This window comes from Typopeltis vanoorti, chromosome 1, assembly GCF_054136105.1.
Source record: "Typopeltis vanoorti isolate ZY-2024b chromosome 1, IOZ_Tvanoo_1.0, whole genome shotgun sequence".
NCBI classification, from domain to species: domain Eukaryota; kingdom Metazoa; phylum Arthropoda; class Arachnida; order Uropygi; family Thelyphonidae; genus Typopeltis; species Typopeltis vanoorti.
Window position 1 is genome coordinate 68319526 of NC_143549.1, and position 24220 is coordinate 68343745.

At 35.0% G+C, this 24220-nt stretch overlaps 1 protein-coding gene across 2 annotated transcripts in view; it reads left to right on the forward strand.

The window, feature by feature from the left end:
* The window catches only part of Drp1 (dynamin related protein 1), a 265058-nt gene that overhangs the window by 183153 nt on the left and 57685 nt on the right, over positions 1–24220 (forward strand). For both annotated transcript variants that reach the window (XM_090391003.1, XM_090391012.1), the window contains exons 11-12: positions 191–283; positions 7646–7861. In XM_090391003.1, coding sequence (XP_090247129.1) covers positions 191–283; positions 7646–7861 — 309 coding nt within the window. The remainder of the gene's footprint in view (positions 1–190; positions 284–7645; positions 7862–24220) is intronic.

The following is a 24220-nucleotide window of genomic DNA, read 5'->3' on the forward strand; positions in this document are numbered from 1 at the left end:
TGAATGAAGAAGGGTCCAAACTTTTAAATGAAGAGAAGTGTGTGTTAATACATGTAACTTACGGAAAAATATAATTAATTATAAATATGTCAAATTTATCCCGAACACCCTGTATATATATATATATATGTGTATATATATATATATATATATTTGTAGCTTAAAAACAATATTTTTGTGTATTTCATAGCAAGAAATGCTGAGATTCCCTAAATTGCATGAAAGGATAATAGATGTTGTCACCCAGTTGTTGAGGAGGAGGCTACCTCCAACAAATTCAATGGTAAGAAAAAGTTTCCAGTTAACTGAATATTTTTTTTAACATCATCCTATATATGGTGTTCTGCCAAAACGGACATGTACAGTTATAAACCAAACATACCTTTATTGATAGAAATTTATAAAGCGGTGTCCTGCATTTACCCATAATAACTGTTTTGATAGAAACAGAAATGTTCTTAAGAAATATTGCTAGGAATCCTTTATACTGAAACACATCATTCAGACTGTGTTCTAGTTTCTGTGGAGTGATAAGTTGTAGAAATGCTGTTCTGTGTGCCTTGGACTATTTTGATTGAAGATGTATATGCTTTGTTAACAAAGACTTGTAGACTGCACTCTTTCATGAAAATCATTGGCCTGCCACTCTCTGTGTTATGCATTGCATCACCAAACATTCTCTAAGATCTGATGGCAAGATGAGGTAAACGGCCTTCTCATGGAGTGTCATTTCCTGTTTGTCAGTATTTTAGGCCTATCAGTCATATCTTGGTATGCGTCACCTGTGGACTTATGGTTTTTTAGCATGATTTTGTTATTTTTTGGGAAAATCAGTAGGGCATACTGTTGTTTTCCAAAATGACATTTGATTGTCATTCCTCTCCGAAATACTGTTAGCTCTTTTCATATACTTATTGGTTAGCTTACAGAATCAAAATGACTTCCAAACAAACTTCTGTTTCCTTTAAATTTCTGTGTAGTTTTTTTGTCTATGTCAGGTAATCTACTAAATGCTAAAAACTATAGCTATCAAACTTGATATGATTCTTTCTGACAGTGAAACATAAAGAACCATAGAGCTTTTAACCTGCATTGTCTTCTTGAGAGAGTGCTATTCTTTCTTTTTGTCATTCTTAGTTGATGATCAAAGCTACAGTATAATACAATATTCATCAGATTAAAAGTTTTATCAGATTATTATTAGTTAAAATTTAAAAACAAAAATTTTAAAATTCAAAAAGTTTGTTTTGCATATTCTGGCATAGTAGTAGCTTTACTAGCATGAGGACTTATTATTCACTTATTCTAAAATTTCTGTGTGATCAACAGTAAAATGAAATGCAGTATGTGGTATTAAAGATGCAGGTAAAGTAAACATAAATTATAATAAATTATATTTATTAGTGATGTTGTGTGGTAAGGTAGCCTGTGTAGATAGTAATGAGATAAATAACTGACATAGTTGGCAGCGAGTTAGTGACTATGAGCAGTAAGACAGCTGACATGCAAGGTAGTGAAAATACAAATGCATAAATGGCATTGAGAAAGTAATTGAAAAGATGAAAGTGGATTTGGTAAAGATGAGGCAAAAGATTAAACTTGTGAGAAAAAAAAACTGAGGAGACTTATAGATTTGCATGAAAATGTGAAGAAAAATGGTATCAAAGATTTGAAAGAAATATCAAATGATTTGGGAATAGCAATGTATGGAGATTTGATGATTAGAGGTTTGGTGTGTGTGAAAAAGGTGCACAAGGTTTGTTTTCTGGGCAGTAGAATGAGCAGGATGATTGAAACATTGGATAAGAGGAGTACATGAGCAAAAGAGTTGACAGTAGTAGTTGGTACAAATGATTTGACTGGTAACAAGAAGAATGCAAGGATGGATGTCAGGAGGCTAATAAGGAGAGTGAAAGATAATACTGTGGTTGGTAAGGTAGTCAGTGTATTGCCCTGGTATGATAATGATGAGTTGAGAAGGTGAATAAAGATTATGAATAGTATGCTAGCAGAGTTGTGTGAGGAGAAATGAATGTGTGGAAGAATGAGTTTGAGAGGCAGAAGAACTGTATAAAATAGATTGTCTACATTTGAATGGATTTGGTGTGAGTCACTTGGGGAAACTGTTGCTGCAAGAGAAAGTTATAGCTGAAGTGAATGGAAGACCTGAGGAAGCAAGAGGTTTTGTGGAAGAGCAGGAGAATAAGGTAGGAGAGTTTGTGAATGGAGAGGTGAGTGGCACGAGTGAAGAGAATGAGAGAGAAGGAACACAAGGCAGACAGGGAAATGAGGGAGAGGGGTCAGGGTGGACAAAGAGACACTGCGTGAGAAGTGTAGATGAGAGTTTCAGGAGTAATTGTGTGAGTGCACAAGAAGAGATTAAGTTAAGGATGTGGGGGGGGGGTTGACCTTTAGGTCTAGAGAGGAGTGTAAAATCAGTAATGGACTGGGGGGGGGGGAGTCATATCTGAGAAGTAAGGTCAGTGGGACTTGTTATAGTCACAGAAAGGAGCTAGTGTGTATGTTTACAAATGCTACAAGTATTTGAAACAAGGGGAATGAAATTGTAGCATTGATAGAGTTCATTTCTCAAAAATTGCTTGAATAAGTGAGACATGGTATAAGGATGACATTTTGACAGGAATAGAGATGGAGGGATATGTAGTCTTATGTGTAGACATACAAGGCAAAAAAGGGAGGAAGAATGCTGTTAATGATGGCATAGGAATTGTGCCCATCTAGGGTAGAGATTTCAGGAGCAAATACTGACAGTAGTTTTGAAGCGGAGGTGGACAGGATGAAATGTTTGATAGGGTGTTGCTATAGACCTGGTAATGTGGAAGGCAGCGAGAAGGAAATGTTTAGGCAAATTGGTCTGGCTAATAAGAAAAGGGTTATCGTTATGAGCGATTTCAGTTATGGTAATATAGACTGGAATAAGAGACAGCATTTGGAACCAACCAGAATGGATTTCTTGAGTTTTTGAGGAACAACTATCTTAAGCAGTACATCACAAAGGTACACATGGATCAAGGATCTTAGATTTGATTATCACATCAGAAGATAATAGTGTAAATGAAGTGTCAGATCTTCCTCCAATTTATTGAAAGTGACCATGAAGTAATCACTTGGGTGGTGGCCAGCCATATCAGGACTTTTGTGAGAAAAGGTTATATGTGGAACTATAAGGTGGATGATTATGACAAGCTCTGGAGGCAGCGTGCAGATATATCATGGAATGAGGAATTGGATGGAAAGGAAATTAATGCTGCTTGGTTCCTACTCAGGAACTATCTGGCTGAGGCAATGACTAAGTGTATTCCAAAGGTCAGGAGATTAAATAAGGTAGGTGTAAAATAGATGACTAAAGAGGTGAAGCATGCAATCTTGAAGAAAAAGGCATTGTTGGAGGCAGCACAAGATGAATGTCAATAATCAGTTACATGCGGAGCAGCAGTAGCAAATGAGGATAAAAGAAATCTTATGGAGTTTTTTCTATATGTGTCCAGTAGAAAGAAGAATGATTATGGGAGGAGGAGGAGGATGTTGGTCACTGATAATGGGAGAAAGATGAACACTGAGGATGATATAGTAGAAGTGGTAAATGAGTAATTCATTAAAGTATTCCATCCTTGGGATTGTAACATAATGCAGAACTTGAGAGCAGTGGGAATTGGGGAGGAACCACTGATGGTGAGTAAGCAGGAAGTATGTGAAGAATTGAGTAAAACTTGATGGTATATGTGCTTTAGGGAATGTTCCAGGGAGTTAACAACAGCTTTAACCTTACCTTTTCAACATGAGTCTTAGATTGGCCCAAGTTCCAAAGGAGTGAAAAGAGGGAAAAATTGTTTTGCCTTATAAAGGGACCGATAAGACTAAGGTTTTGAATTATAGGCCAATCTGCTTGTCTGGAGTTGTGGTCAAGGTGCTGAAAAAACTAGTGAGGACAAAGATTCAGAACTGGGTTGACAGCAGCAGAAATTCTCTTTCATGGTCAACATGAAACCCATGTTGACCATGAAAGAAGAGAATGTGGTGCACCCAGAGGGGGGAGGCACCCCCAAAGAAAAGGAAAAAAACACTAGAAAAGTTTCCAAAAATCTTTTCCTAATTAAAATTCATTTTTTTTTATTTATGTTGTGTCGTATTTTCTATTTCTATACTACTTATGAATTAGCGATCACTGCAGATGCTCAGTCATAGGTGCATATGCAATGCATAGTGTGTATTCACAAACCATCTACTCAACCCCCCCCCCCCCCTCAAGGTTAAATCCTGAGTGCTCGGCCCCCTCCAAGATTAAATCCTGAGTGCGCCACTGATGGGTTTGCTATAGGAAGATCGTGTTTTAGTAATCTGCTTACTTATTATAACAAGATGACAAATACGTTGTACAAATGGAATGCACATACAGTAGTATATTCAGATTTTGCAAAGGCTTTTGATAGATCGCCACATGACAAACTAGTAGTTAAATTGGAAAGGCAGTGAAATGGACGTTTTGCATTGTATTGGGGGGGGGGGGGGAGGCTGTCTGATAGGTATCAGCAGATTGTATATGAGGGGAGTGATATCCCAGAAGAGAAAAGTCACTAGTAGCACACTCCAGGGATCTGTTTTGGGACCATTATTGTTTATTTTGTATGTAAATGACATTGGAAAGGGCTTAAGTTGTGATATACAGTTGCTTGCAGATGATGCAAAGTTAGGGGGAGTTATGAGAAGTAGAGCAGATGTTGTAGTCTTACAAGCAGACTTGAATAGACTGTTTGAATGAGCAAGTGTGTGGTGTTGTCAGTTCACTGTAGCAAAGTATAAGGTTTTAAAATTTGGGAAGTAAAGATGGGATGCAGAGGAGATGAAAGATGTGGGGATGATTAATGGTGGAAAGGGACTTGAAATTTCATGGACGTCTTGTTAAAATTGTGAGGACAACGCAGTGGATTATGGAAATGATACAGAGATATGGAGAACATCACTAACATTTAGAAGTAAGGATGTTATGAGTCCATTGTACAGGGTTTAAATCACTCCACAAATGGATTACTGTGGACAAATTTGGTCATCTAGTTTTTAAAAGGATAATGAAATGTTGGAGAGGGTTCAGAGGCAGTTGACTAAGTTGGTTTCTGGTCTCTGGAATGTGTAATATGAGGACAGATTGAGAGAGTACAAATTGTAGAGCTTAGTGGATAGAAGGAAGAGGGGGAGGGGCATGATCGAGACATATAAGTTTGTAAGGAATAATTACTAGATTAATGTGAGTGAGATTTCTCATAGAATGTCTGGAGATAGAAGGAGAACAAGAGGCCATCTCTGAAAGCTATGGGGGGGGTATATTTTTTGCATGAAGCGTGGTGGGTGATTGGAATGCATTGCTTGAAAGTGTAGTGAGTGTAGAGACAGTGAATGCATTAGAGTCAAGACATGATGAGTTGTGTGTGTAAGAGAGTGGGACCTCCCGCAGTGAGTCATGTCTTGACTATAATTACATAAATTTCATTTGTCTCAAGAAATTATATTCTTGCTTTCACCCTTTACTGAAGTATGAGGAAATGAAAGTTTCAATTTAATATAATTTTCTTGTTAAGTATAATTTACTTTCTAACTCTGTGAAAAAGGCTTACTGCAATAATTCATAAATATAAACAGCATGTCCGCTCTGTTAGCCTAGTGGCTGTGTGCTTCGCAACCATATGCATGGGGGAGGGGTGTCCTGGGTTCGATTCCCATCAGTGACATGAGGAGCTGAAGGATCTTCCTCAGCCTTAGCCAAGTTAACCGGTCTTGGGCATGGACAGTAGGGTGTTTTCCCCAGTTTATCCTGGGGTGAGTTCTCAAGGCAAACCAGCCTTGAGAACTCAACACTACAGGACATAGGATACATCGGGGCATAGGGCTTGACCACCTTATCCTGTGAACAGTTTGAGGTCCGATGATTAATAAACCCCTCGACACCACAAGGTAAAAGAGGGTAAAAGGAAGATGAGATGAGAGATAAACAGCATAACAAGATTATGAGCTAAAAGACCTGTAATATATATATGACAAACCAGCAGTACACTATTAATGATGACTTTCTGCCCATTTCCAGAAATTTCTGATCAGAGTACAGGAAACTACTTATGAGATTGTCATGAAGCTATGAGATGACTGAATTTTTTTCAGTTTGACAGTTATCTTTCTTTTCAGGAAATATAGATTTTTTTAAAGCAGTATTCTTTTCAAAATAAATGTTAAACTATGAATTTCACTCATTCAATCCATTAGACTTTATGGAGTTTGTTACACTGCACTGATCAATTTCTGATAGGCCTACTTTAGTTATATAGATCACCATTGGTATAAGTAGAACGTTTTTGTTGTATAAACGTGTAAGTTTCTTTGTATGCTATTTTCAGTAATTCCAGACTGTTAATATTTTTTTATTTCATATGCTATTTTCTTTCATCAGTAACAAGATACAATGATAGTAAACTGAAAAAAAAACTGCTTAATATATGTCATTTTCAAAACTTTTTTTTTTCCATATAAATAGAAAATTACAAGTAATCAATGTATTCAAGGCTTGAAGCATTTTTTTTGCTGGCTCACTAGTCAGATTGGATGCTCTCTACTACTGTTGCCTAATATATTATAGTCATGCATTTAATTTTGTATCTGGTCAGTTTATAAACTTTTGTTAATGCTGTGACTATTAGTGTTGAAACAGATTTGCAAACTGCTTATATATTATTTTGTTTATCAGTCTCTGAAGAAAAAATCTGTGCATTTTATATGTGATAAAAGACCATTTTTTTATTTGATAGTATTTGTTGCTACGTTTTCACATCTAACATCTATAATATCTCTTGAATCACTTATGAAATAATCACAATTTATTCTCTGTCGTTATAAACAAACATTGAAAACTTTTATCAAACTCTATCACACACAATCTCCTTTAGATCTTATACATATGACTACATTAGCGTGCTTCTAAATTATGATCAACTCTAATTCATTACTGAATTGAACAGGGTGTGAGCGATGCCATCTCAGAAAGCAATAGAAAAACATTTTAAGTTAGAATCAATATAGAGAAAAAATACTTATTTTTCAAGTTTTAATATCTAGTAATAACAGTGAAATTCTGCATATTCCATCACTCTGTAAGAAATAAGCTAATTACTACTGTCCTCTGCATATTTATTTTATGTTGCAATTAATTGGTTTCCTCGAAGTGTGACTAAGTGCTCTCTAAGGATAAAATGATACGTGCGTATCCTTGCTTATCATTGGTCATATTCCATTATGACAAAATCAGTGATAACCTACAAAACAGCCATTTGTAATGATCAGAATTCTCCAATAAATGTGATAAGTAAGGTAAACATATTAAAAAACTGTTTACAACATGAAACCAAATCAGCATTACTTAAATAAAACTGACAATTAAACTGAAACTGTACTTTGATTTTTTTATTTTATTTTTGTCTGTCTTTAACTGAAAATTCTCACTCATCACGGACAAGCACGGTTTTCAAACACTAAATGTATTAAAAAGAAATTATTAATGAATAATTGTTCATTTTAATAGATTGTACTGTAGGTTGTATTCTTATGATTTTACTCAGACTTCAATATTTCAATTAAAAATTAGGTAGAAAATCTTGTTGCAATTGAACTGTCTTACATCAACACAAAGCATCCAGATTTTCGGGATGCAGCTCTTATTGGGACTTCAGTTCAAAATTGTGAAATAGAAAATAAAACAAAAACATCAAGTAAGGTTCCAGAAAATCCTAGTCCTTTGACAGCACAACCTCCATTTCCTAATATTGTAGCGGATTCTGTTAGTGAAAAGGCATCAAGTAAAGTGAGTGGTTTTAAGTTCCATTTTGTTTGCATGTTATTAAATTAAATTTCATCTCCATGTTAAATTTCCAAAATGTGTTCATTGTTTTATTATTTTACATTCCATTTCATTACAAATTTCTTAATGAAATTACTTAGAACAAATTAAATGGCATAAAAGTGAAACATGATTATAGATGAAACTTTTGATTATTAAAATGTATTTGGTAGATATTGATTTTTTAATATTAATAAACTTTGAATTTATATGTGTATATATATAAAATCTTGTATAGAGAGAGGTTGAAAAACCTATAAGCATATCAGTTATCAGTTATGTGTGGAATGATTGTTAGAATTGAAAATTAAATTTATTAACATTTTCCTTGGAGTTTCCGGTTATAGTTGTTTGGGAATGCTTCATGAAGAAGGCTTTTCCACAGGATAGAGGTAGACAGAATAAATGAAGAATAAGAGAAGTAGCTTCAGTGAGTTTGCAATTGTGTTGGAAAGGGATGCTGGGCAGTTGCTGCTGCTCTTGTTTTTAACAGAAAGTGGAAAAATGATGTCTGCTAGTTCAGTGGAAGTACCTATAGAATAGACACAGTGTTGAGACATTGAATCTCTGAGATAGAAATTGAGTGACTATAAGGAAGGGAGCATCTATGAGGTGAGATGTTCTTTTCAGGAGAGCACTGAGAATTTTTAAGGAGGCTTTTGCTGTGCAATCCCAAATATGTGATTAGTATTCTAAAATGGATGGGTGAATTTGGGATTTTTATAGAAGGGTACATGACAACTGGGCGACGGAATAAAAGATCAAATATGCAATTCTATTCTGTTGATCTATTACCAGGTAAATTTAAATAATATTTTTTTGAGAAATGAGTTAAAAGAACAGTATAAACATAAAATTTGAAAAATCTCATAATTAAGTTTATTTTTATTGTGTAGAATTTCGAATTGTATAGAAGTTATATTGAAATTTCCCATACAAAAAAATGAGTCAGTTAGTTAATAAATATTTATATTATATATTTTCGTTTATATCATATATCAAAATTTGTAGGATCGTTTAAGAAAGAGATTGTTAAAAAGAGTGGTCCCAAAATGATTTAAAAATGAAAAGGTATAATTGCACAGTATTAAAATAAAGAAAGGGGGGGGGTGCTTAAGGATCAAAGCTGTATAACTGAGAGAAGACCTCCACATAGCCTTTAAAGGAATACGGAGAACTGACCAGGGCTTCTGACCTAATGTCCAATCCTCACCTTCTCGTGGTGCACCCTGTTGGGTATCTACTTGGATACTGAATGAACGAGGATGGGCTGGCAATTTCGGATTTAGCCAACCAAATTGTATTCTTATTGGTTAAACCAAAATAAAAAAATGATGGTACAACATGACAAAATTTCATGCTGGCTGGGGCGTTGCCCGGTTAAACAAGGGCCCCGTTGTTTTCACCAGGGACCAGGGCGAACAGCGAAAAGTCAGCTACTGGAACAAATCTGAAAACAAACCCCAACTCAACATCACCAGAGTTAAAGATCGGTACTATCAACGTAAGAAGCCTGAATGGCAAAGAAATGGAGCTAGCTGAGGAATTAGATAAGTACCAAATCGACATAATAGGGGTGACTGAAACAAAAAAGACCAAAACTGGTGAGATCTTTCTGAGCAATAAATACAAAATGTTATATTCAGGCAATGACAATCAAGGAAAAGAAGGAGTAGCCATAGTATTCAACACAAAATACGAGGCTAATCTTCTTGAATGGCAGTCAGTCTCAAGTAGAGTAATGTGGACAAATATGAGAATGGGGAACTGGACAATGAGACTTATTTGTGCCTATGGTCCCACAGAAGGTTCTACTAAGGTAGAAGTGGAGGAATTTTTTGAGGCTTTAGAAAAAGCAACTGACATAATGAAAATGGAAAAGTTGGTCCTTGTTGGGGATCTAAATAGCAGAGTAGGAAATGATTGAGAGACAAACAGAAATATTTTGGGAAAATTTGGAGAAAAGAGCAAAGCTAATAATAATGGCAAATATCTGTTGGATTTCTGCTCAGGACATGGACCGGTTAATACTAACACAATGTTCCAACATAAAAATGTGCACAAATTCACATGGAGAGAAGAGGCAAGGAATAAGAAAAGTCTCATTGACTATGTTATTGTTGATAGTGATGTTTTCTCCCTGGTGCAGGACACCAGAGTGTACAGAGGATTTGAAATTGGAAGTGATCACTATTTAGTCTTGAGCAAGATAAATTTGAATTTCGTATTGAAAAGAATAACATGTAAGAAAGTTTTAAAGCGAATAAAAGTTGAGCAGCTCTCATATGTAAACTGTAGACTAAAATACACAAAGATTATTGAAGAAAAAATGAAAGAGTTTGAGAACAGGAACCAAACCTTGGAGATTCAGTGACAAGCCTTTAAGAAACCCTGATTGATTCAGCTGGAGAGGTATGTGCTAGGATAGAAAAATCAGAACTCCATGGTGGACACAGGAAGTTAAAGAAGCATTGAAAGAAAAGAAGAAAGCATATAAAAAGTTCCTGGTAAATAAGTCAGCTTGTACTCTTAGAGAATATAGAGATAAAATTGATTTCATATTGAAAAGAAGAACATGTAAGAAAGTTTTAAAGCGAATAAAATTTGAGCAGCTCTCGGATGTGAACTGTAGACGAAAATTGTCATCTCATCTCATCCGATTGGTAATGGGTTGAGTCCACTCAGAAGAAAGGTTCTCCACTGATCGTGATCTTTAGCCATCTCAATCATGACTCTATAGCTGGGTAGATGTGAATGTTCTTTCAGCAGCTTGATCCAAGTACATCTTGGTCTGCCTCTAGGTCTTTTTCTTTCGATGTATCCTTTCAGAGCTAAATATGGGAGTCTATGAGGGGGCCATTCTCTGAATATGACCAAACCATCTCAGTTGATGCTTAATGATTGTGTCTATTATATTATCTGGGAAGTCTAAATCTGTTCTGACTTGATCATTAGTCTTGTGTTGCATCAGGTGGGTGTTATTAATTTTTCTGAGACATTTCATTTCAAATGCTTGAAGTTTCTTGATTGGTTGTTGAGTTAATCTCCAGGCTTCGAACCATAAGTAGCCGTTGGAATAATAATTGTTTTATTTAATTTTAATTTTAGACTTGTTGGGATTTTTTTATTTTTCCATATTTTGTTTAATTTATTCATGTTGGTCCAACCTAGGTTTAGCCTGTGTTTTACTGTTTCCATATTGTTGAAGTTACTAGATATAAGACTGCCAAGATAAACATATTTATTAACTTGTTCCAGCAGGTGATTTTCAAGATTTATAGAAATATTTTCTTCTTCTCTACCTATCTTCATTATTTTTGTTTTATGAAAATTTATTTTCATACCATAAGTTTTACAAGAGTCATTTAAAATATTAACAGTTTTTTCTAGCTGTGGTTTAGAATCTGCTAAAATAATGATATCATCCACGTATTTTATGTGATTAATGTTGGTACCATTGATTTTTACACCTGGTTCATCGGCTATGGTTTTACAGACTTCTTCTAGGAAGAGGATAAAGAGTTGAGGTGAGAGAGGGCATCCCTGCATTATATCTTTCTTGACTCTGAAATTCTCGGTTTTAATGTTGTTTGTTTTAACAAAATCTTTGGTGTCTCCATAGTAATTTGTAATAAATGTTAAAATATCAGAATCCATTTTTACGTTTTTTAGGATAGTAATCAATTTGTTTCTATTAACTGAATGAAAGGCTTGCTTAAAATCTATAAAACAACAGTATATGGGCAGGTTGTATTCCCAATATTTTTCTGCTATATTATTAATGGTGAAGATATGGTCTATAGTAGATCTATGTGGCCTGAATCCTGCTTGGTTTTCCTCTATGATTTTTTCTGTAAGCACCTGTGTTCTCTTTTGTATAATTCGAATGAATAGTTTATAACTATGACTTAAGAGTGTTATGGGTCTGTAATTTTCACATATTCTTTTGTCTCCTTTTTTGTGAATTGGTATAATAATTCCTGTTTTCCAGTCAGTTGAAATTACTCCAGTATAAAGAATTCGATTAAATAAATTTATTAAGAAATTAATGGCTTCCTTGCCACCATATTTCCATAGTTCTATAGATATTTCATCTTTACCCATAGCTTTTGAAAGTTTCATTTGGTTTATTGCATTTATAATTTCTGCTGAGGTTATGGGTGGTGCCTTTTCATATATCATCTTTTCTGTTATACTTTCCTCCTCCTGTTCTTTTTGAAATAATGTTCGATAGTACTCCTTCCAAATTATTTTAATATTTTGTATTGACCCAGTTTCTAGATTGTTTTTATCTTTCATTGTTAATGGTTTATCTTTATAGATCTTAGTTAATTCTTTGATAATTTTGTATACCGTTTTATTATCATTTCTTTTATTAGCTTCTTTGCAGAGTTTTACTTTTTCCTCCAACCAGTTATTTTTGACAGATATGCACATTTTATCAATTTTGTTTTTAAGATTCTTATAATGTTGTTTATTTTCTTCTGTATTTTTTATATTTAATATATGCTTTGCTGTTCTTTTTTTCTTCTAAAGTATTTAGAATTTCAGGGGTTATCCATTCATGATTTGGTCTTGATGTTGTACCAAGTATGTTTCTTGCAGTACTTGTAACAATTTTTTTACCTTGATTCCATGTTTTTCTATATTGTCATTGGATAATCTTCTAAACTCATTTCTTATTAGTGTCTGATAATTATCTTGCATAGATTTCTCTTTCAGTTTTGATAGGTCCACTTTGTTGATAGGAGCTCGTGATTTACGATACTTGAATTTTAGTTTAATTTTTGCTGCTAACAGTTCATGGTCAGTGTCGAAGTCTGGAGTTTTTAAAGTTCTAACATTTTGCACTGATGATTTCCAGTTGCGTTTGATTAGAATGTAATCAATACAGTTCTTTGTTGTACCATCTGGTGAGATCTGTGTGTATTTGTGGGAAGGTCTATGAAAAAAAAAAGGGTGTTACAGATAAATAGATTATTTGCTTTACAGAATTCTAAAATTCTTTCACCTCTTTCATTTCTATTATCAACTCCGAACCTGCCCATAACATCCTCCATGCCTGGGGTGAACTTCCCAATTTTGGCATTAAAATCTCCCATCACTCTTAATATATCTTTCTTATTGGTCTTGTCTATTAGATCTCGCAACTTATCATAAAAGGTATCGATTTCTTCATCTTCATGTGACTGGTCGGGAGCGTAGATTTGAATAATTGTAAAGTGAACATTTTTTTCTTTACCTTTTAATCTGATAGCGATCATTCTTGGGCCATGTGGTTCTATGGCCATGACTGCATTTTGTAGACTATTATTCACTAAAATGGCAACTCCTTCTCTATGTATATCTCTGCCCGAGTAGAATAGTTTTCCTGAATTTAGATTTATAACTCCTTCTTCTGTCCAGTGGGTTTCAGCCAAACCTAAAATGTCCCATTTAATCCTAGCAAGTTCTTTTTCTATCAGATTTATTTTTCCAGGTTTTTTTAACAGTGTCCTTATATTTAAGGTTAAGAGATGCGAAATTCTATTGGCTGACCACATACTAAACTTTCCGACTGCTCCCTGTGATCTAGAATCAGTCACGTCGGTTTCCTCGGATGCAGTAACATTCTCTTGACACAGTGGAGACTCCTGATTCATGGGGTTGAATGGCATAATAATGCAGCTGGCTTGCCACTCCTTTGCTGCATCCTTTGGCCTTATTATTCTTATTACGACTCCTTATTCTTTATTCGGAGCAACCCGTTGGGGTTTCCCTCATCCGCCACCCAAGGGACGCGCCTGGTAGGAGTCAGATCTCCCCCAGGGTAGACTAAAATACACAAACATTATTCAAGAAAAAAATTAAAGAGTTTGAAAAACAGGAACCAAACTTTGGAGATTCAGTGGCAAGCCCTGAAGAAAACATTGATGATTCAGCCAGAGAAGCATGTGGTATGGTTGTCTGCAAGGATAGAAAAATCAGAACTCCATGGTGGACACAGGAAGTTAAAGAGGCAGTGAAGGAAAAGAAGAAAGCATATCAAAAGTTCCTGACAAATAAGTCAGCTTGTGCTCTTAGAAAATACAGGCACAAATATAAGAAAGCTAGACACTGTGTAAAACTAGCCAAGTAAGTCATGAGAAGACTTTGGTAAGAAATAGAAAATAAGTATCAAGAAGATAGCAATATCTGGAGGCTATTGAAAAAACCCAGAAATGGTGGAGAAACAGTTGAGAAGAATTGTGGAAGAAAAGCTTGGTGAAGAACAAGCTGGATTCAGGCCAAATAGAGACTGTTAGGATCAGATCTTCACTTTACGACAAATAGTTGAGAAATCATGGGAATATAACAAAGATCTGTATTTAAGTTTTGTCGATCTGGAAAAGGCATATGGCAAGGTGTCAAGAGAGAAGCTATTCAATACGCTACAGTTATATGGTGTCAATGGGGCATTATATCAAGCAATACTTAGTCTTTATTTGAGTTGTAAGTCAGCAGTTAGAATTGAAGGAAGTGCAGGAAGGTGGTTTAATGTTAAATCTGCTGTGAGACAAGGATGTACATTATCCCCTGTGTTATGCATTATCTATATGGATTACATTATGAAGGAAAGTGGTATTAAACATGATATCAAAATTGGAGATGTTAATCTTAGCTCTTTACTTTATGGCAGTGATGTTATACTTGGAAATGAATCCAGTACGAGTCTGCAAGATTCCCTGACTAAATTGAATAACTGTTGTAAAAATTTGGTATGAAGGTCAGCAATAACAAGACAAAAACAATGAAAATAGAAGCATTGAAAATATCAACTGCATTGTGAATGGAGAACCTATAGAACAAGTAAAACATTTCGGCTACTTAGGCTATTTTTTAGTGAAAACGTTAGTTTTCACTAAAAAATTAAATATGGAAATAGACAACAGAATCAATAAAGCTGGTATGCTAGGAAGTCAAATGAATAAATTCATATGGAATAAGAGAGAAATTAGTCGGAACACTAAATTAGTGTATACAAGACAGTGTTCAAACTAATTTTAACTTATGGATCTGAGAGCTGGGTCAGAAGTAAAACACTTAATCAAAGACTAGAGACCACGGATATGAGAATCCTGAGAAAGATTAGAGGTGTGAGCAGATGGCATTAGTGGCAATATCGTATTAAAAATGGGGATATTAGGAAAGACCTTGACATTGTTAGCATCCAGGAATGTGCTAGCTGAGTTAATCTTAGGTGGTATGGTCACTTAAACAGAATGGGAATGGAAAGATTAGTAAAACAGGTGTTCTCTCCCAGGTTGGCAGGAAAATGGGGATGTTTGGAAAGACCTTGACATTGTTAGCATCCAGGAATGTGCTAGCTGAGCTAATCTCAAGTGGTATGGTCACTTAAACAGAATGGGAATGGAAAGATTAGCAAAACAGGTGTTCTCTGCCAGGTTGGCAGGAGGAAGACCCAGAGGAAGACCAAGATATAGGTGGATTGATACAGTAAAAAGTGCCTTAGAAGATAGCAATATAAGATCTGATAATGTTGGGTCTTGACAGGTAACAGATTGATTTGGAGGAAAATTGTAGATAGAAAGTTAGTAATGATGTAAGTTTTTCATGTAGTACTATCATATCTGGGTTTTAAAGATAAATTCAGCTGTTAGGGAATCCTAGTTAGAATAGAGGTTGTTGGTTCTGTTATCAAAAGTTTTCATTATACAGGCAGTCTCCCGGATTACGAATGAGATGCGTTCGTGAGAACGTCTAAGTCTGATTTGTCCATAACTCAGATCCCTGATGACCAGCGCACATGCAGTAATAATTATAACAATACTATAATGGCTCATATGTAGCAATAATAATGCAGTCTAATACTACTAATAATAATGATATCCCTACTTTAATAATAAGTTACAGAAACTATTGTGCCCTTTCTTTATTTCAAACAAACAGAACATAAAAACAAACTTATATAAAAAGTTTAGATAGTAAAAATTTCAAAAAAGAATATTAAAGGTTGCATCAATGTCTTGCTTATTGGAAGGAGAATTTCTGATGATGCAAGAAGGTAGGCTAATATTAACTGGAAGATGGTGATGATTGAAATGATGCTAGAGAGGATAGACCTGGTGCTGGAGAATCAGGATTTGATTCTATTTCTGGAGGAGGGGAGCTTATCACTGAAGTCGGTTTCTTGAAAAAGGTATTTAGGGTTTTATTTAAGTTAAGGGAATTATATCCCATATTGTTTCTTAGCCGAATAAGAAACTCAAATAGTTTCAAAGAAACAAGAGTCTCTAAGAAACAATATGGGATATAAATCCCTTAACTTAAATAAGTTCATGTCGCCGAATTGAAGCCTTTAGCTCTTCATATAATTAGTATTTAGGGTTGTTTGCACATCCTTTTTCTTTCTTTTAATAAATGGCCTTTTAGCAGCTGATGTTCTCACTAACTGCACGGTAAACCTTTGTAAACTCTGAATGTTAGGATCTTACTCCTTTAGCTTAGCAATGAAATGAAAGGCTTTAGTTAATTCTTTTGTCGTAAACTTTCTTGGCCCTGTATCTTCTGATTCTTCGTGTTCTTGTGTTTCTATCAGCTGCTGCTCTATCTCCATAAGGTCTTCATTGGTTAATTCTTGTGAATGGGACTCTAGTAAGTCAATGACATCATTTTCATTGATGTCCAATTGCAGTGCATTGCCCCTATCCACCACAGCTTTTCTGACTTCAGCGATGTCTTCTGTGAAGCCACGAAAATCATCACAGAATTGAGGGCACAGTTTGTTCCACAAACTGTGCCCTCGATTCTGTTGATTGCATCATAATAATTCTTCATAATGTTGATTGCTTCATAATTGTTAATTGCTTCATAGAGCGAATTTTTTTATGAACAATAACGTTCCACAGCAGGAATTAAACAGTTCAAGAACTAATCTTCAAACATTGCAAATGTGACCTAATCCCTTCTAGTCCCTTAAATTTTGCTTCCAAATAACGGCAAGAGCTGCTTTAATAATGCGCCGAAGTGCAGGGTTGTTTACATGCACAAAAGAAACTAGTTCCTGAATTATTAACTATTCTTATGGGGGGGCCCCCTTGGGAACTCGTTCGTAAGTATGGAATGCCACAAGTCTTATTATTACCATATTATTAGAATGGGGATGGTGCCATATTATTACCTGTACCATATTATTGGGATGGGGATTGTGGGAAAGTTTGTAAGTGCGTTTTCTGTAAACTGCAAAAGAAAGTGTACCATTAGGAAGATGTATGATTAAAGTATCTGTAAAAGGTGGTCTTTTAGAGTTTTCTTTTCTTAGGCTGGAATATACTCTGGGATGCTTACTGTTGAGCCAGCATCCAGTATGGTAGAGGAGGAATTGGTAATGTGTCTGAGCTATGTTGCCAAATGTTGAACACATTTGCAATATATCATTGCCAATAAGGTTTAAGAATGGCAGTATCAAGAGCATATTTTTAAAATGTTCCACTTAAAGAATTGGCCAGGAGAGGTGAGACTCCATCTGTACTCTGTTTATATGTGATGATCTTCCTGTGTGTGTGTGTGTGTGTGTGTGGCAGGAGGTAACTACTGTTTTGGATTATAGAATTGAAGAGATCAGCTGTGTTGGGGATGGGATGTTTTCTGTAATGCTTGAGTGTCAAGAAAAGGGAGATATTGGTAAATAAAGAAGTAAATAGTGATGTCGAAACTAACCATGATAAAACTGAATTTTGAATTAAAGATTTCAAGTGGATAGATTTTCTTTTTTTATAAGATGAAGTATGTCCATTTTATATATGATGAAATGTTTATGTTTTTGACACACACACATCAGCACATGGTCTTTCAAAACTGTAACGTATTGTTATTATGAAACACTCTTTTTGAATGATATATGGTAACACATTTAAAATCCTTAGGGGGGGGGTGACATAGTTTATTTGTCATACATCACTGTGGAGTTTAAACTAATAAAGCCTTGGTAGTTTTAGGAAATAAATGACAATATACATTCTTATAAACACTTAAAATGCATTTTTAAAATTTAAATTCACTTAGTATAATATACAAAAGCTAACCCTCTGCATCAGTACTTTATATTTGAAAAATTTATAGATAGATTTATATTATGATCTGGACATTTAAAAGATAAAAATTTGTTAACCTTTGAATTAGTATGGGAGATGGGGAAGTAAATCCATTTGGAAATGCAGATACAGTTGATTCTCACTATAGCAAATTCATTGGACTACTCATTGGACTCTTGTTATTGTGGAGAGTTGGCTATAGTGAATTTCTTTTTAGCATTGTATAGTTACCTATGGAGCTTTGGACAGAACTTTTCAATAGTTTGTTATAACCCTGCTGTAGTAAGAGTTGACTGCATATAAACTTTTGTATGGATGGTGTTGGATGACATTTGGTTATAGAACATTTTTTAAATAACCATTTGTGCAAATCCCACTGTAACATATTTGTTTGTTGTGAAAGTGTTCAGGCTCAGGTATTAGCCGGTTTTCTCCACCATGATTATTTGAGGCCTGAAGGAATTTGAAAAAGTTCCATGTTTTTTTTTTTCCCTTTAGAGCAGGGTTCCCACATTAAATCCCCTCCCTCCCCCCCCACACACACACAGTATATTTGTGCTATCACCATACAGCAGGGATGCACAAACTTCTTAAGGCCGAGGGCCACATAGTTCCACTATTACTAATAGGAGGGCTGCCAAAAAAAAAAACTTGAAAGTTATCTACCATATGTTGTTTATTTTATTTATACCTATCATAATTATTACAAAAAAGGTAATAAAAAGTAAGTGAATTTAATTTGATGTGTGACATTGCATTGATTTGACAATTGTTTTGATATTTGGTTCGAGTAGCCAACTGCAAAATTGATTCTAAATTTTCATCAGTCAAGTGGTTCCTATTTTTCGATTTGTTAATATTCATGACTGAAAAAGTTTGTTCACAAATATATGTTGAGCCGAAGAGGCTTGCACATTTTAATGCATTATCTAGCAACCATTTATAATTGTTTTTATCGACACAATGATAGAAGTTTAATAAATTGCCTTCGTTAAATTTATTTCGCAGGCTCTCATCGTTTTGAATGTCAATGAGTTTAAGCTGTGCTGATTCGGGTGCATTTTCAGCCAAAATGGCAAAAGGATTGCTAAATAAATCTAGCAATGGCTTTACTTTTTTAAAATCAGAAAACTGATCCTTGAAGGCTGATATCAAGTTATCAATCTTTTCAACATACACAGTTTTGAAGTTTACATTGAACTTTTCAGAAACTTTTTTATAATTAGGAAAATGGATGTAATTCCCTGACTTCAGTTGGATTTGAAATAGATTTAACTTGCACTGAAAAGACAAAATGTGGCATTAAATTGAGTAACCAATTGATCTTTATTCTGAAGTTGCGTATTTAACGTTTTTAAATGGTTAGTAATGTCAACCAGAAAGGCTAAGTCACATAACCAATCCGGATTTTTTATGTCGGGGACGTTTTTGTTTTTTTCAGTCATTAAGATTTCAATTTTATCAATTAAATTTATGAACCGCTCCAATGTTTGTCCACGACTTAGCCACCTCACTTCTGTGTAAAAAATTAAGTCACCATATTCACTTTCAATGTCTTCAAGAAACATTTTAAATTGTCAGTGATTAAGGCCACGGGATTTTATAAAATTAATCGTTGAAACCACAACTTTCATGACATGTTCAAATCCAAGTTTCTTATGGCACAAGCTCTCCTGGTGGAATTGTATCAACTTATCATTGTGTCATCCCAAATGCTGTTTCAATAATGTTACCAATCCAGAATATAGCTCCTATCATGGAAGGAGTCCGTCATTCGTGATACCTGATAATTTTGTCAGATCTAAATCAATTTTGGAACACTGTTCCAAAAGGCCAGTGAACATGTCATTACCTTTCGTTTGATCTGACAATGAACTCATTCCAATCAGCTCCTCACTTACCTCAAACTATTGCGTTATTCCGCGTGCAAATATTAGCAACTGAGGCTGTGGAAGTAATGTCAGTTGATTCAACAATAGCTAATGAAAAATAGGCAGATTTCTTTGAATAAGATGTTAATTGGTCCTTTACATTTTTCGACATTTCAGTAATTCTTCTTTGCACAGTCATCCTGTTTTAACTGAATTTTATCAACATTTTTGGCTGATTCAGGACAATTTTTTTAGCAGCTATCTCAAGGCAATCTTTAACGAACTCTCCGTCTGTAAATGATCGGCATCTTTTTGCTATAAGGCGAGATATTTCGAAACTTATTTCTGTTGCGATTTCCGAATCTTGAATAGGTTTTGTAAACATCACTTGCTGACCTGTCAATTCTCGTTTCAAAAATGAAATGTTTTGTTTACGTAGTCTTCGGGTAGATTTGAAAATGTAGAATGCAGACTTTCATAGTGTCTCCTTATATTGTATTCTTTTGGTATGGCTACAGCACTTTTGCAAATCAAGCACAGGATATTAAACAACTGCACAAAACCATATTTTTCGGTCCAGCTTTCCTGAAACTGCCATTTTTTATCCTGTAGTTTGCGTTTCCTACTTGGCCCTGGTTTATCCATTGTAGAATTTATTTTTTACTGTTTCCTAGGGCTGATAATTAATTGTAGCAACCGCACCTACAAAAACAAAATACTCATATGACAAATAGACGAATTATAAAATTTGTTAACATTATTACTAGCCGATTATCATAAGTAGACAGGTAATCGTGACGTCACAGCTACTTTGCTTTGCGCATGTACCATTTTAAAAAATTACCTATCGTGTAACTTGTTAGAGTTAAAATAATACACGGTGAGGCGGGCCTCCAGCATATCAATGGAGGGCCGCGGTCTGTACATACAGTCTATGTAAAGGTTCTTTATTTTTATGTCACTTCAGGCCTCTAAAAGGTACTTGATGATACTTCTGTATGGTTCTTTTTAATGTTATATGAAGTATACCTATTTAACCTGCCTATGAGGCAGAATACTTTAGCCAACTTTGCTTGGTTGTGCATTATATTTTGTGTGTGTGTGTGTGTGTGTGTGTCAACATATATCCCTGCAAAACTGCAATCTACCATTTCATTTATTCATAATGTTCTTCAGAAGCATGTATGGCCATTCGACTTAGATTTCCTTTTCATAAACAAGTATTCATTTGGGTTAAACTTTTGTAAAGGAGATACTAACTAAATTTTAGTGGTATGAGAAGATGGCTATTTCCACTTGTGTTGATTCATTTCAATATTCGGCACAGTCACAGTGCTGAATGTTATAGTTATTTATTATTAATATTATTCTATTAATAATAAATAATATTAATAATAATAAATAGTATAGCCCTGCAAAACTGCAATCTACCATTTCAGTTATTCATAATGTCCTTCAGAAGTGTGTATGGCCATTTGACTTAGATTTCCTTTTCATAAACAAGTATTCATTTGGGTTAAACTTTTGTAAAGGAGATAGTAACTAACTAAATTTTAGTAATATGAGAAGATGGCTATTTCCACTTGTGTTGATTCATTTCAGTATTCGGCACAGTCACAATGCTGAATGTTATAATTATTTATTATTAATATTATTCTGTATATCCACAGTCATTTGATATACAAGGTGGGGAGGGGGTCCTACTTACCTAGTCTTGCCATAAATACTGTTACAACTTATGCACACCCCCATACTGTCCATAGAATTGCGTGAACCTGGTTTTGTTAGCGACACTGTGCGCAGCCAACATTTGCATATTTTTCAGGAGAGAGAGGCCTAGCTGTATGGGTTAACATGTAGCAGGGAGATTATGAGAACCATGTAGCTGTTATAGCATTTCACAAGGTTGGAATACAGCCACTTATTATTTTCAACATGCTAAAGATGCTCGGGATCAGTAGGATGTTTGTGTATCAGACTATTAACTGTTATAATGATGCAGAAGCCATATCCGAATGCCAAAGAACAGGTTGACCACACTGCATTAGGAGGCAACAGTTTGTGAAGGCATGCCTCTGCCATAATCCTGTGAGAATGCAGAAAGTGATGTTGCAAGATATGAACATTTTGCAGAGAACAATGTCATTGTACTAACTGATGGGGGTGAGAGACTATAGTTGTTCTACTGGACACCACAACTTATGCAGCAGGAGGTGATAAAAATCAAAGGCACTTCTCTGGCAGTACACAAACAACAGATACAGAGATATCCTCTAAATTGATGAAAAGATTTTCACCATCGAAGAATTGTTTAACCACTAAAATGATTGGCTATATGCTCCAGATGGTCACACAGCACATGCCATAGCACCCAGGATTCGGAGAAGTCATCACCCCAAGTCAGGGGTGGTTTGGTGGGAGGGTGACTTATCCAGGGTATCCAAGTTATGTTTCTGCAAGAAAGGGTCAAAGCCTTTACGATAATGTATCAAGACACCGTGCTGTAACCTGTGGTATTGTCCCTGAACAACACTTTGTTTCACTGTTGACAATGGACCTTCCAGCAGGACTCAGCCTCTTCACATGAGGCAAGGACCACACACAAAAGTAGTTGGAGGTGATTGGCCGTAGGGAGTTCTGATCTGAATCTGTTGGACTTCAAATTGTGGCTGGAACTAGCCTGCAAGAAACGACACCCCCAGCATTGCCAGTCTGAAGGTGAATTTGGACCGACAGTGCCAGCTTTCCATTGGATGTTGTGTATGCCACCATCTATATGTGGCCTCACAGACTTTGGGCATGTGTGAAGGAAAAAGGGGGGACATTTTGAACATTGATTTCTGCTATAAGCACATTGTACATATGGTTTGTATGTTCTGAAAGCTGAAAATGCACTGTTCAAGTTGTAACAATATTTATGCCTAGGCTAAGTATAAATAAAATTTATTTATGCAAGTTTCTGATATACTTTCTTTCCTTTGTTTATTCTTGCTACATTGGATTTAATTTGAAGAGGAAACCCAGGGTAACATTTTTTTTTCCTTTTCTAATTATTATTATTATTTATATTATTATTATCACATCACCATCATCATTGCTTGAAATTATACTTTAGGATTATGATTGGTTATAATTTTAATAATGATTGGAAAATTCTTCTGTAAAATGTAGTTATTTATTTGAATGTAAGCCAGTTCTGAATTTTGATATAGGTGAGAATTCTCAAATCTAGGACAAGATGATTGTATCTTCTGTTTGTCTTTGTTAGATAGCTGTCTCCAGTACAGTCTTTCTTAATATTCTTTATAATTTCTAATACCTTTTTTGAGGCTTTGCCAAAAAGTGGTAGAATGTCATGAAAAATTATGAATGGTTCAAGCTCTAACTTAATAAAAATTCCATACTTGCAATCTGCTATCCATTGCCAACAATATCAGTTGAAACTAAATCTTTAACTCATTCTCAGTTTGAATTTAGTTTCAATTTAATTCTGCATAGTTTATTTCTTAATGCAGTGTAAGATAAACTTTGAATAGTGACAGAGCTCTATTGAAGATACCTCTCTCATGAAGGGAAAAACTTCCATTTAAAAAGGTTGATGTATATAAAGTGAATTTTTTTAAATTTATTTTTTCTCTCCTTCTTCCATACCAGTATTAGAGATAATGAAGGGATTTTCCAAGTGAAATGAGCAAGGAGCTGAAGCTGCGTAATTTTTTATTTTTATTCAAAACAGACCACTAAAAATGAAAACTGGAACAATTCAAGAGATTAAAGAAATTTGGAAAGAATATTACCAGATACTTTTCCAAAGGGAAGAAGACTGGAAAAACAAATGAAGAGACAGAAAGAGAAAATGCATAATTCATAATATAAGAAGAAATTTTGAATGCAATAAACCAAATAATTTTGCCAGGGAACCAGGGCGAACAGCGAAAAGTCAGCTACTGGAACAAATCGAAAGCGCACCCTAACTTAACATCACCAGAGTTAAAGATCGGTACTATAAACATAAGAAGCCTTGAATGGCAAAGAAATGGAGCTAGCTGAGGAATTAGATAAGTACCAGATTGACATAATAGGGGTGACTGAAACAAAAAAGACAAACACTGATGAGATCTTTCTGAACAATAAATACAAAATGTTATATTCAGGAAATGACAGTCAAGGAAAAGAAGGAGTAGCCATAGTATTCAACACAAAATACGAGGCTAATCTTCTTGAATGGCAGGCAGTCTCAAGTAAAGTGATGTGGGCAAATATCAGAATGGGGAAACTGGACAATGAGATTTATTTGTGCCTATGGTCCCACAGAAGGTTCTACTAAGATAGAAGTGGAGGAATATTTTGATGCTCTAGAAAAAGCAACTGACACAATG